Below are 15,421 nucleotides of genomic sequence, written 5' to 3'. Positions count from 1 at the left end.
CTTGCAGCAAAACTATCAACCAATTATCAGAATAAATTCAGGCAGTTTATTAAACCCAACAAAAACCACACTTGAACCCTCCGAAAAAAGGTTTTACATTGATAGCCGGCTTATGCCGAAATAAATTCGAAACAAACATATCTCTTTTCCTATGCCACTGTCAAATCATCGATTTGAATTCACATGGCTGGGTTTATTTTGAGCGTGCCTCCTCTTCTTTTTCCATTTGTTTTGTTTTGTTATTGTTGGTTTTGTTCTTTAAGCATTGCTATAGGGCTTTGCCCAAATAAATTTGACAAACATTCTTTTCCTCTGTTGGTTAAGCTACTCTTGTAGTTTAGTCAATGTATGGTTTTAAGCTGAAATAAAAAAACGACAACAATGCTTAAAGAAATTTTATTTCTATAGAAAATTTTGTCAAAATTTTATTTCTATAGACAATTTTGTTAAAATTTTATTTCTATAGAAAATTTTGTCAAAATTTCATTTCTATAGAAAATTTTGTCAAAATTTCATTTCTATAAAAAATTTTGTCTAAATTTTATTTCTATAGAAAATTTTGTCAAAATTTTATTTCTATAGAAAATTTTGTCAAAATTTTATTTATATAGAAAATTTTGTCACAATTTTCTTTCTATAGCAAATTTTGTCAAATTTTATTTCTATAGAAAATTTTGTCAAAATTTTATTTCTATAGCACATTTTGTCAAAATTTTATATCTATAGAAATTTTCGTCAAAATTTTATTTCTATAGAAAATTTTGTCAAAATTTTACCAAAAATTCTTTGATCAAATTTTTGTGGTTACTTTGAACAAAAAAAAATGTTCTTAGGCTTTCTTATTTTATTTTACTATTGACTTTAAAGAAACTTTAGTCAACAATTTATTTTGTTTACATTTTATTTGTATAGAAAATTTTTATTTCTATAGAAAATGTTGTCAAAATTTTATTCCTATAGAGATTTTTGTCAACATTTTATTTCTATTGAAAATTTTGTCAAAAATTTATTTCTATAGAAAATTTTTGTCAAAAATTTTATTTCTATAGAAAATTTTGTCAACATTTTATTTCTATAGAAAATTTTGTCAAAATTTTATTTCTATAGAAAATTTTGTCAACATTTTATTTCTATAGAAAATTTTGTCAAAATTTTATTTCTATAGAAAATTTTTGTCAAAAATTTTATTTCTATAGAAAATTTTGTCAATATTTTATTTCTATAGAAAATTTTGTCAACATTTTATTTCTATAGAAAATTTTGTTAAAATTTTATTTCTATAGAAAATTTTGTCAAAATTTTATTTCTATAGAAAATTTTGTCAATATTTTATTTCTATAGAAAATTTTGTCAAAATTTTATTTCTTTAGAAAATTTTGTCAAAATTTTATTTCAATAGAAAATTTTGTCAATATTTTATTTCTATAGACAATTTTGTCAAAATTTTATTTCTTTGGAAAATTTTGTCAAAATTTTATTTTTATAGAAAATTTTGTCAAAATTTTATTTCTATAGAAAATGTTGTCAAAATTTTATTTCTATAGAAAATTTTGTCAATATTTTATTTTTATAGAAAATTTTGCCAAAATTTTATTTCTATTGAAAATTTTGTCAAAATTTTATTTCTATAGAAAATTTTGTCAAAATTTTATATCTACAGAAAATTTTGTTAAAATTTTATTTTTTTAGAAAATTTTGCCAAAGACACCAGGTGTCCATCTCGTTTCTTTCTGGGTGTTTCAAACATATGTCCCACAGTGTGGCGCAGGATATTCATTATATGTACTCAATGAAAGAAAATATTGAAGTTTTCGAATTAAAAAGTGAATTGATACAATTAACTTTATAATGGTGAGGTTTGCAATCAACTTCAATTAGATTTTTATTTGAATCTATTTGAAAATTTATTGAAATTTACCCAATAAAGTTGTGATTGATACCATCATTTTCGTGATAGAAGACATTTTAGTTGGATCAATTAAATTCGCGATTGAGTCAGAGATTTTTTTCTGTGTATGTAATTTTTTGTTTTTAGTTCTAAATAACACCATATGATATGACACAATGCGATTAGTAGCAGTGGAGATAAATGACTCCAACGACATTGAAGTCCTTTATGTTAGTTTCAAGCCATTGTTTAGTAGTTTTGGAAAATATATAAAATTTTGAAAAATTGTAATTTTTTATAAAGCCATGCCATATTTTGAATATCAAGCAAATATCGAGAATTCCAATTATCATTGTGATTAAATTTTATCATTCTATGATATACACTTTATACATACTTTCCAACTCTTGAAACGTTGACCCAAATCTTTGAGCTCTGAGAAATTGCTACGCATACTCGTCCATGTTTCCTGTAAAAATGGTAATTTCTGAGCATTGGGTGTTAGGGCCAATTGACGTTTGAGATTGTCCATTTGACTGCCAAATTCATTGGCCTTTTCAAAGAATTCGATAAGGACCGAAACACAATCGACTCGTTTCAGTACCAAATCTTTCAATTCTATCCAATGTTTGTGTAACGATTCAGCCTTGGAGTCAACATCGTAGCGTTGCTGCGGACTAAGAGATTCCAAATGGGTTTTTATGGATTCCAGCAAGAGATTGATGAGTTCTCCTTTGATCTGAAAAATAAAAACACATCGGAACAATTAATTTTAGATCATAAGTTAACTAGGTTCGAACCAACCTCCAAATCCTGCATAAGCTCATGATGTTGTAGCAGAAACTGTTTACTCTGATCCAGGGTTTTGCCCATGTGTATATTTTGCTGGAGATATTGTTGACCCGAGGCCATTAGCCATTGCAAGAGATCATTGTGTTGGGCCAGAAACTCTTTGAGGGCATCATTAACTCGTCGTTGTTCCTCACTGCTGTCCGAGCAAATGCTGTCGATGTAGGCCTTGCGATTTTCTATTTCATCCAATACCCTCTTAATACCCTGAGTCTCTGGCTGTGTACGACCCACCTCATCGAGTATGCTATAGCCCAAGCGTAAAGGTTCCTCTGTAAATCTCGCGACATCTTTTGCCACCTTGGCATACATGGCATAGCTTTCGGGTGAATTTGGTGGCAATTTAACATTGGACAATTCCACTTCCAATTTCTCCAAGACCTTAAGGGTGTTATCGGCTTTTGTGAAAAACTCCCTGGATTGTTGTAGCCAATGTTCACGCTGATCCACCAAATCCAAATGTTCGGAACAAGCACTCAACACATTATAGGCCCGGGCACAAGCTTCATCTCCGGTAAAGGTCCCAGAGGCTTGAAGTTTCTCTTTGGCCCGAGTGATTTTGAGGGCACGATCTCGTATTTGCACAGCTTGCTGTTTCCACTCACGATAATTCCCAAGGGCCAAATTGGCAGTGTGTTCACATTCGCCCAAACTAAATAAATTGGAAATTTCATCCTTTTGCCTTTGCAACAATGCTTCCACCTCGATTAACTCACGGCCTAACATGGCCAAGGCCAAACACTGTTCCAGCTGTGTCTTTCTCGTTTGCCAGGCAATTTCCAAAGTGTTTCTTCGATCGTGTAAAGCCTCCAGCCACTGTTGCACCTGATGTACCGCCCGAGCAGCATCACGTTTTATATGCTCCGGTCGTGTGTCCAAGGTTTCGAGATTCTCCAGCTCTTGCAATTGGGCCAACAATTCATTGCCATCTTTCAGGGCAGCCATAACAGCTGTGAGCATATCGATGCGCAACTGTTTGAATTTACTCAGAAACTCTTGGACAGCCGCCACCTCAATGGGTATCATGGTGTCGATACAAGCAACTTCCAAAGAGTCCATACGCCTCTGGCATTGGGTCATTTTGTCATGGAATTGTGTGCACATGTGTAGAATATTTTGACGATCTTGGAGCAGGTGTAAAATATCAGCCCAGATTATATTCAAAGTATCAGCCATGGCATTGACTAGATCCGAACTGATTCGTTTGCTGGCCAGCAATTTATCAGCCTTGTGAACGAATTCTTCCATGGGACCGGGTAAATTCTATCAAGCAAAGAAAGAGCGAGAGAGAGAGAGAAATATATTCGGTATTGTTTACAAATGTCTATGTGGGCAAGACTTACCTGTACATTCCTAAGAGTCTCATCGTGATCGGTCTGAAGTCTTATTGATTCATCGAGATTAGCACCCAATGTTGTTATCTTTGGTTCCAGTTCCACAACTTTTATATACAGTTTCTCGGTACTCTAAAAGGTTGAATAGACATTTATAGCAAAAGGCAATAAGCATATCGACATATCATAGAAAAAGTCTTGATCAGATGGAAATTTCAGAATTTTTTTCTTTCTAGTTCATTCTTAGAAAACTAATTAATTTCTCCCAGAGAATATACACTAAAATTACAAATTACCATTGGTACCATGAGTACCGAGACTTTTGCTGCTCACTGTATGAACATTTGCTAGTTTTCCTTTATGTGACCAGTGTATAGAGACCACTATTACACGATTGTCCACTAACGGTTTTCATATGACCTTATTTGGAATATCTTTAGCTGACCTTCATTGAAATCTTGCCGGTATTCCATCAGCCACCAAATGAACATGGCAATGCAAGACCACGCAATTTAAACAAAATCATGGTGGTCGACAGATGAATACTCTAAGCAAATTAAATGAGAAATGCAATGTCATTGGTGGGATATTTCCTTTGATTGTTGACACAGATAGATTTGGAAATAAAATGTTTCTGTTGGAGGAGGTGATTATTATTTCACAAAAAAAAAAAAAAAATAATAATAAACATTGTTAGGGCCAGTTTCTCAATGTCTTGTTTTTATTTATCGTGTCGATAAAGTACCTGATCCCATACAAAAATTTTACTAACCGGAGGTCTATCCACCGGTTAAAATTAATCGGAGGATGAGAAACTGGCCATAAGAGTAATAAGAGGTAATAATGTAATGTAATAGTAATGTAAGGGTTGATCTACATCATCTAGACCGCAAGCTCCAGCCCTACAAAAGAGAGCCTCTAGATCAGGCAGGATTCATGGAGAGCGTTGGGAAGCTAAAAAGTTAATCCTGTTATCGGACCCAGCAAAAAAAATTGGAAGTTGTCCTGAAGGCACAACTTTAAAAGCACTTTCAAAATTGTCCTCCCAAAGATGTTCTCTATTTTAACACAGGAAGTTTTTTAATTCAAAGTTTTATACCTCGCTTTATTTCATATTTTTAATGGGTAATTTTAAATGTTTGTACCCTCCACAATAGGGTGGGGGGTATATCAACTTTGTCATTCCGTTTGTAACACATCGAAATATTGCTCTAAGACCCCATAAAGTGTATGTATTCTGGGTTGTGGTGAAATTCAGAGTCTATCTAAGCATTTCCGTCCGTCCGTTGTTATTGATGTAGTAGGTCGGATGGTATTGCAAATGGGCCATATTGGATAAATTTTACGTATAGCCCCCATATAAACCGACTACCAGATTTGGGTTGCGGAGCCTCTTAGAGAAGACAATTTCACCCGATCCGGATGAAATTTGGTACGTGATATTAATATAGGGTCTCTAACAATCATAAACAAATTGCTTCATATCGGTCCAGAATTATATATAGCCCCCATATAAACCGATCCCCAAATTTGACCTTCAGAGCCTGGTGGAGGAGTAAAATTCATCCGATTCGGTTGAAATTGGGTACGTGGTGTTAGTATAGGGTCTCTAACAATCGTGCCAGAATTAGTCCATATAGGTTCATAATTAAAAATAGCCCCCATCTAAATCCCCAGATCCCCAGATTAGATCTCCGGAGCCACTTGGAGGAGTAAAATTTATCCGATCCGGTTGAAATTGGGTACGTGGTGTTAGTATATGGTCTCTTACAACCGTGCCACAAATGGTCCATATCGGTACAGAATTATATATAGCCCCCATATAAACCGTTCTCCAGGTTTGACCTCCGGAGCCACTTGGAGGAGTAAAATTTATCCGATCCGGTTGAAATTGGGTACGTGGTGTTAGTATATGGTCTCTAACAACCGTGCCAGAATTGGTCCATATCGGTACAGAATTATATATAGCCCCCATATAAACCGTTCTCCAGATTTGACCTCCGGACCCTTTTGGAGGAACAAAATTCATCCGATCCGGTTCAAATTTGAAACGTGGTGTTAGTATATGGCCGCTAACAACCATACCAAAATTGGTCCATATCGCTCTATAGTTATATATAGCCGATCTCCAATCACACAAAAATTGGTTCATATCGGTTCATAATCATGGTTGCCACTCGAGCCAAAAATAATCTACTAAAATTTTATTTCTATAGAAAATTTTGTGAACATTTTATTTCTATAGAAAATTTTGTCAAATTTTATTTCTATAGAAAATTTTGTTAAAATTTTTTTTCTATAGAAAATGTTGTCAACATTTTATTTCTATAGAAAATATTGTCAAAATTTTATTTCTATAGAAAATTTTGTCAAAATTTTATTTCTATAGAAAATTTTGTCAAAATTTAATTTCTATAGAAAAATTTGTTAAAATTTTATTTCTATAGAAAATTTTGTCAAAATTTTATTTCTATAGAAAAATTTGTCAAAATTTTATTTCTATAGAAAATTTTGTCAAAATTTCATTTCTATAGAAAATTTTGACAAAATTTTATTTCTATAGAAAATTTTGTTAAAACTTTATTTCTATAGAAAATGATGAGAAATGTGGTAATTCCGAAACGTGCGTCCATCCAACCATCTTGCAGTCTATAGGGCTTTGCCCAAATAAATTTGACAAACATTATTTTCCTCTGTTGGTTAAGCTACACTTGTAGTTTAGTCAATGCATGGTTTTAAGCTGAAATCAAAAAACAACAAAAATTTTATTTCTATAGAAAATTTTGTTATTTCTATATAAAATTTTGTCAAAATTTTGTTTCTATAGAAAATTTTGTCAACATTTTATTTCTATAAAAAATTTTGTCAAATTTTATTCCTATAGAAGATTTTGTCAAATTTTATTTCTATAGAAGATTTTGCTAAAATTTTATTTTTATAGAAAATTTTGGCAAAACTTTATTTCTACAGAAAACGTTGTCAAAATTTTATTTCTATAGAAAATTTTGTCAAAATTTTATTTCTATAGAAAAATTTGTCAAAATTTTATTTCTATAGAAAATTTTGGCAAAACTTTATTTCTATAGAAAACGTTGTCAAAATTTTATTTCTATAGAAGATTTTGTTAAAATTTTATTTCTATAGAAAAATTTGTTAAAATTTCATTTCTATAGAAAATTTTGTTAAAATTTCATTTCGTTATTGTTGTTTTTGATCTCAGCCTAAAGCCATGCATTGACTAAACTACAAGTGTAGCTTAACCAACAGAGGAAAAGTATGCTTGTCAAATTTATTTGGGCAAAGCCCTATAGACAGCAAGATGGTTGGATGTACAGCTGTTTCGGAATTACCACATTCCTCATCAGCATCCTCTACTTGCAGCAAAACTATCAACCAATTATCAGAATAAATTCGGGTAATTCACTCAACCCAAAGTGAAATACACTTGAACCTTCCGAAAAAGGGTTTAATAGTCGGCTACTGCCTAAACAAATTTGCAAGCATATCTCTTTTCCTTTGCCAAACTTAAATCATCGATTTGTATTTAGTTGGCTGGGTTTGTTTTTGAGCGTGCTTCCTCTATCTTCATTCGTTTTGTTTGTTATTGTTGGCTTCTCTTCAATCGTTATTGTTGTTTTTGATCTCAGCTTAAAGCCATGCATTGACTAAACTACAAGTGTAGCTTAAAATTTCATTTCTATAGAAAATTTTGCTAAAATTTCACTTCTATGGAAAATTTTTTCAAAATTTTATTTCTATAGAACATTTTGTCAAAATTTTATTTCTATAGAAAATTTTGTCAAAATTTTATTTCTATAGAAAATTTTGCTAAAATTTCATTTCTATGGAAAATTTTGTCAAAATTTTATTTCTATAGAACATTTTGTCAAAATTTTATTTCTATAGAAAATTTTGTCAAAATTTTATTTCTATAGAAAATTTTGTCAAAATTTTATTTTTATAGAAAATTTTATTTCTATAGAAAATTTTGTCAAAATTTTATTTCTATAGAAAATTTTGTCAAAATTTTATTTCTATAGAAAATTTTGTCAAAATTTTATTTCTATAGAAAATTTTGTTAAAATTTTATTTCTATAGAAACTTTTGTTAAAATTTTATTTCTTTCCGATCTCCAATCACACAACAATTGGTCCATATCGGTTCATAATCATGGTTGCCACTCGAGCCAAAAATAATCTACCAAATTTTATTTCTATAGAAAATTTTGTAAAAATTTTATTTCTATAGAAAATTTTATCAAAATTTTATTTCTGTAGAAAATTTTGTGAAAATTTTATTTCTATAGAAAAATTTGTCAAAATTTTATTTCTATAGAAAATTTTGTCAAAATTTCATTTCTATAGAAAATTTTGACAAAATTTTATTTCTATAGAAAATTTTGACAAAATGTTATTTCTATAGAAAATTTTGTTAAAATTTTATTTCTATAGAAAATTTTGTCAAAACTTTATTTCTATAGAAAATTTTGTTAAAATTTTATTTCTATAGAAAATTTTGTCAACATTTTATTTCTGTAGAAAATTTTGTGAAAATTTTTTTTCTATAGAAAACGTTGTCAAAATTTTATTTCTATAGAAAATTTTGTTAAAATTTCATTTCTATAGAAAATTTTGACAAAATTTTATTTCTATAGAAAATTTTGTCAAAATTTCATTTCTATAGAAAATTTTGACAAAATTTTATTTCTATAGAAAATTTTGTTAAAATTTTATTTCTATAGAAACTTTTGTTAAAATTTCATTTCTTTCCGATCTCCAATCACACAACAATTGGTCCATATCGGTTCATAATCATGGTTGCCACTCGAGCCAAAAATAATCTACCAAATTTTTAGTTCTATAGAAAATTTTGCCAAAATTTTATTTCTATAGAAAATTTTATCAAAATTTTATTTCTGTAGAAAATTTTGTGAAAATTTTATTTCTATAAAAAAATTTTGTCAAAACTTTATTTCTATAGAAAATTTTGTCAAAATTGTATTTCTATAGAAAATTTTGTCAAAATTTAATTTCTATAGAAAATTTTGTCAAAATTTCTAAATCTATAGAAAATTTTGTCAAAATTTTACTTCTTTAGAAAATTTTGTGAACATTTGATTTCTTTAGAAAATTTATTTTCTATAGAAAACATTGTAAAAATTTTATTTCTATAGAAAATTTTGTTAAAATTTTATTTCAGTTTGAAAAAATTTTTTATAGAAACACAATTTTGACAAAATTTTCTATAAAAATAAAATTTTGGTAGATTATTCTTGGCGATATGGACCAATTTTTGTGTGATTGGCGATCGGCTATATATAACTACAGACCGATATGGACCAATTTTTTCATGGCTGTTAGCGGCCATATACTAGCGCGATGTACCAAATTTCACCCAAATGGGATGAAGTTTGCTCCTCCAAGAGGCTTCGGATGTCATATCTGGGGATCGGTTTATGTGGGGGCTATATAAAGAGTGGTTAAAATTTCAAGGGCCGATGTTGATTTTGAATAAAACACAAACTATTTAGGAAATTATTGTAATTTTATTTTATTATGATATATTGGTATTACTCAATTATGTATGGAACAAAATATCGGCCAAATGGGCGCCGCGACCTCGGTGGCACACCTTTATCCGATGGTCCAAATTTTCGATGACGCTGAGGCATAATGGAGGTTCTATGCCGTTAATGTACCGAATCATCTCATCCTTTAACCCTTGAATTGTTGCTGGCTTATCGACGTAACCTTTTCTTTCAAATAACCCCAAAGAAAAAAGTCCAACGGTGTCAAATCACATGATCTTGGCGGCCAATTAACATCGCCATTACGTGAGATAACACGGCCATTGAATTTGTTGCGCAAAAGAGCCATTGTTTCGTTAGCTGTGTGGCAAGGTGTATCGTCCTGCTGAAACCACATATCGTCCACATCCATATCTTCCAATTCGGGCCATAAAAAGTTCGTTATCATCTCACGATAGCGAACACCATTCACAGTAACTGCCTGACCGGCCTCATTTTGGCAAAAAATACGGCACGATGATGCCACCAGCCCATAAACCGCACCAAACAGTCACTCTTTGTGGGTGCATTGGTTTTTCGACAATCACTCATGGATTCTCATTCGCCCAAATGCGGCAATTCTGTTTACTGACGAATCCACTGAGGTGAAAATATGCTTCATCACTGAAGATGATTTTCTTCGAAAATTGATCATTCACTGTTGCCATTTCTTGGAACCATTTAACACGTTGTTGGATTGTGTATCTCTCCATGGTTCAAATTCAGTAAGTCTGAAATAGAGAAATGTCAAATAAAATTCGGAAAAAAAACTTAGCGTTTAGGTGAGGTTCACATTCAACATCGGCCCTTACAATTTAACCACCCTTTATAATTATGGACCGATATGGACCAATTTTTTCATGGTTGTTAGAGACCACATACTAACATCACGTACCAAATTGCAACCGGATCGGATGAATTTTGTTCCTCTAAGAGGCTCCGGAGGTCAAATCTGGGGATCGGTTTATATGGGGGGCTATGTATAATTTTATTTCTATAGAAAATTTGTCAAAATTTTATATCTATAGAAAATTTTGTCAAAATTTCAATTCTATTGACAATTTTGTCAATATTTTATTTCTATAGAACATTTTGTCAAAATTTTATTTCTATAGAAAAATTTTTCAAAATTTTATTTTTATAGAAAATTTTGTCAAAATTTTATTTGTTGTTGTTTTTTTGATTTCAGCTTAAAACAATGCATTGACTAAACTGCAAGTGTAGCTTGGCTAAGCTGCACTTGTAGTTTAGTCAATGCATGGTTTTAAGCTGAAATCAAAACAAGTATATACGGCCGTAAGTTCGGCCAGGCCGAATCTTATGTACTCTCCACCATGGATTGCGTAGGAACTTCTACTAAAGGCTGTCATCCACAATCGAATTACTTGGGTTGCGATAACACTTGCCGATGGCAAGGTATCGTAAAACTTTTTAACACTGTCTTCTAAATTGTAAGTTAGTCCATAAGGGGTATATATTAAAAAAAAGACCGATTAAATACGTATATAATTCAATTTGACAAAATTTTCTATAAAAATAAAATTTTGACAAACTTTTCTATAGAAATAAAAACTTGACAAAATTTTCTATAGAAATACAATGTTGACAAAATTTTCTATGGAAGTCAAATGTTGACAAAATTTTCTATAGCAATAAAATTTTGACAAAATTTTCTATAGAAATAAAATGTTGACAAAATTTTCTATAGAAATAAAATGTTGACAAAATGTTCTATAGAAATAAAATGTTGACAAAATTTTCTACAGAAATAAATTTTTTACAAAATTTTCTATAGAAATAAAATTTTGACAAAATTTTCTATGGAAATAAAATGTTGACAAACATTGCTATAGAAATAAACTTTTTACAAAACTTTCTATAGAAATGAAGTTTTGACAAAACTTTCTATAGTAATAAAATTTGACAATTTTTACATGGCTGTTAGAGGCCATATACTAACGAAATGTACCAAATTTCAACCGCATCGGATGACTTTTGCTCCTCCAAGAGGCTCCGGAGGTCAAATCTGGGGATCGGTTTATATGGGAGCTATATATAATTATGGACCGATATGGACCAATTTTTGCATGGTTGTTAGAGACCATATACTAACACCACGTACTAAATTTCAATTGGATCGGATGAATTTTGCTCATCCAAGAGGCTCCAGAGTTCAAATCTGGGGATCGGTTTATATGGGAGCTATATATAATTATGGACCGATATGGACCAATTTTTGCATGCTTGTTAGAGACCGTATACTAACATCAGGAACCCAATTTCAAACGGATCGGATGAATTTTGTCCCTCCAAGAGGCTCCGGAGGTCAAATCTGGGGATCGGTTTATATGGGAGCTATATATAATTATGGACCGATATGGACCAGTTTTTGCATGGTTGTTAGAGACCATATACTAATACCACGTACCAACTTTCAATCGGGTAGGATGAAGTTTGCTCCTCCAAGAGGCTCCGGAGGTCAAATCTGGGGATCGGTTTATATGGGAGCTATATATATTTATGGACCGATATGGACCAATTTTTGTATGGTTGTTAGAGACCGTATACTAACATCAGGTACCAAATTTCAACCGGATCGGATGAATTTTGCCCCTCCAAGAGGCTCCGGAGATCAAATCTGGGGATCGGTTTATATGGGGGCTATATATAATTATGGACCGATATGGACCAATTTTTGCATGGTTGTTAGAGACCGTATACTTAGACCACGTACCAAATTTCAACCGGATCGGATGAATTTTGCTGCTCCGGAAGGCTCCGCAAGCCAAATTTGGGGATCGGTTTATATGGGGGCTATACGTAAACGTATGCCGATATGGCCCATTTTCAATACCATCCGACCTACATCAATAACAACTACTTGTGCCAAGTTTCAAGTCGATAGCTAGTTTCGTTCGGAAGTTAGCGTGATTTCCACAGACGGACGGACAGCCGGACAGACGGACAGACGGACGGACGGACGGACATGCTTAGATCGACTCAGAATTTCACCACGACCCAGAATATATATGGTTAGGTTAAAGTGGCAGCCCGATTAAGATTCAGGCTCACTTAGACTATTCAGTCCATTGTGATAACAATATTTCGATGTGTTACAAACGGAATGACAAAGTTAATATACCCCCATCCTATGGTGGAGGGTATAAAAACAAAAACAACAATGATTAAAGAACAAAACCAACAATAACAAAACAAAACGAACAAAATTTTATTTCTATAGAAAATTTTATCAAAATTTTATTTTTGTAGCAAATTTTATCAAAATTTTATTTCTATAGATAATTTTGTCAACATTTTATTTCTATAGAAAATTTTGCAAAATTTCATTTCTATAGAAAATTTTGTAAAATTTCATTTCTATTGAACATCTTGTCAAAATTTTGTTTCTATAGAACATCTTGTCAAAATTTTATGTCTATAGAATATTTTGTCAAAATTTTGTTTCTATTGAAAATTTTGTCAAAATTTTATTTCTATAGTTATTTTATATGAAATAAATACTTTAACCAAAAAATTAGTTTGGTTTTAATATCATTTACATTGCAGATTTTTTGACGATTTTTAAAATGTAATTGACGATTATGACAATTTCTTCGGAAAAAAGTGACGATTTCTCATGAAATTTTTTTGGCAGCCCTGATTACAACCCTGATGATAAAGTAACATTAGCCAAGGCCTTGATGAAGTGTACCTTCCAGCACTGAGGTGGCTACTTTGAGGAAGCTTTACAATCATAGAGTTAACAAAGATAATGTTGGCACTGCCATAACTACTGGAATGGGGCACAAGTCAGTGATGACCAATATTTCTGGCAATACTGGTGCAGTTGTGTGGTGGAACCAACTTCTTTCCTTTGCGTTTATGGAATTTCTAGCCAAAGTGGATGAGTTTACTAGCAGGTTTTTGCTAACAAGCAGACAGTAAAGTCACTTAAAAGAGGCGAAGAGGGTACAAAGATCGTTCCCTCGACTTTGTGGTCAGTGGTAAAAAGCAAAGGTATCAGGAGGAATCGAAAACCGCATCATCCACTTCATCGATTGTTAGACAAGTTTAAACGACATGGAAGCAGACTCGTTCATCTGTTTTGTCTAGCAGCTCATATACCGGCAAATTCGGCTTGAATGCTAAAACTGATTGGTAGTTTAAATGTTCTCGCTCAATACAATATCATTTAGGTCCGTCCACAAACAGACTGTAAACCACATTATGCTGGTCTCCTATTTAGTTTTCCTATTTGAAGTTCATGATGTCTCTGTAGGGGGATTTTTTTTATCTTGATGGTTTAGTTGTTTGGAAAACCTACTGCAGCTACATAGCTTCTGTTCTCTGTTAATGTTCGACGTGAAATTCTTCATTTGGTTATCCTTTTGTTGTGAAGTTGTGAAGACTTCAGCACTGTGGTAAGATTCATTGATGAAGTGTGGTCTTTTGGGTTGGTTTCTCCATCCCCCCATTGCCTTGATTCGTGTCTTTCTTCCTTGTTTTTGGTGAAGTGTTAACTGGTTAATTGAGTTACGAGCTAAATTGCCACGAGACCAGATCTAAGGTTCTCTACTCCACCAGTCTAGTGTTAGCTGGTTTCTCCTCTTTTTTTGTCGTGCAGTAATTTTGCTTAAGAAATGAAAAATTGTGTCAACATGAATTTTGCATAACACACAAGGAATGCCAATCTATTGTTTGGCATTATTTGGTTGGATCGCCATAGAATTCCTTGGCATGGTTAAATTGGCAAGGAGAAAGAGGAGAAGACACAACGGATCCCAGCAAAAAATTCGAAGTACTGGTCAAGTTATTATTTTTAATGAACATGTAATGTTCCGGCAGCCACCGTGGTGTACTGGTTAGCATGCCCGTCGTGCATACCCAGGGTCGTGGGTTCGAACCCTATTTCGACCAAACACCAAAGAGCTTTTCAGCGATGGATTATCCCCTCTCAGTAATGCTGGTGACATTTCTGAGTGTTTCAAAGCTTATCTAAAGTGTGGAACGCCGTTCGGACTCGGCTATAAAAAGAGGTCCCTTGTCATTGAGCTTAACATAGAATCGGGCAGCACTCAGTGATAATAGAGAAGTTCACCATTGTGCTATCACAATGGACTGAATAGTCTTAAGTGTGGCTGAAATATCGAACTGCCACCTATACTGAAAAAAAAATATTTACGTGATAATAAAGATTATGCAACCTAAATTTTAGGATGCGAAATTTACAAAATATTAAGGACAAATTTCTTTAAAATCATGCAATTTTAATTAAAATAAAGTTTATAATCTTTGCTTCAAAAATTTCTTTCATTAAATTTAGGACACAAATTTTTTAAATTTGCGTCCCTCCGTTAAAGTCGCATGTCTTTGAACTAAGGCTAAGTTTCCTTAAAGTACAGAAACACATTTTTGATATAAAAAAACAATTGTCCTTAAATTAACTGAAATATTGAAACTTTAGATTTAAGATAAAAATGCTTCAAATATAGGCTAAGATGAAAACGCTTCAAACAAAGGCTAATACTCATTTTAAGGATTTTACATCTTTGTTTTAAAGTTTTTTTTTCTTTTCGGAATAAAGATAACATTTTTTTACTGTGAAACATCCGTTATAGTTCCGATTTTTATACCCTGCGCCACACTGTGGAACAGGGTATAATAAGTTAGTGCATATGTTTGCAACACCCAGAAGGAGACGAGATAGAGATATGGTGTCTTTGACAAAAATGCTCAGGGTGGGCTCCTGAGTCGATATAACCATGTCCGTCTGTCTGTGAACAC

The 15,421-nt window shown here is 32.2% G+C and overlaps 1 protein-coding gene across 8 annotated transcripts in view; it reads right to left on the bottom strand.

Annotated features, from left to right (window-relative positions):
- zormin overlaps nucleotides 1-15,421 on the bottom strand; it is a 517,259-nt gene that overhangs the window by 314,971 nt on the left and 186,867 nt on the right. For all 8 annotated transcript variants that reach the window (XM_075303991.1, XM_075303993.1, XM_075303996.1 and 5 more), the window contains exons 3-5: nucleotides 4,081-4,203; nucleotides 2,693-4,000; nucleotides 2,286-2,627 (exon numbers count right to left, since the gene is read on the bottom strand). In XM_075303991.1, coding sequence (XP_075160106.1) covers nucleotides 2,286-2,627; nucleotides 2,693-4,000; nucleotides 4,081-4,203 — 1,773 coding nt within the window. The remainder of the gene's footprint in view (nucleotides 1-2,285; nucleotides 2,628-2,692; nucleotides 4,001-4,080; nucleotides 4,204-15,421) is intronic.

Source organism: Haematobia irritans, chromosome 4 (genome assembly GCF_050003625.1).
Source record: "Haematobia irritans isolate KBUSLIRL chromosome 4, ASM5000362v1, whole genome shotgun sequence".
NCBI lineage: Eukaryota > Metazoa > Arthropoda > Insecta > Diptera > Muscidae > Haematobia > Haematobia irritans.
This window is presented reverse-complemented; position numbering and strand designations above follow the sequence as displayed.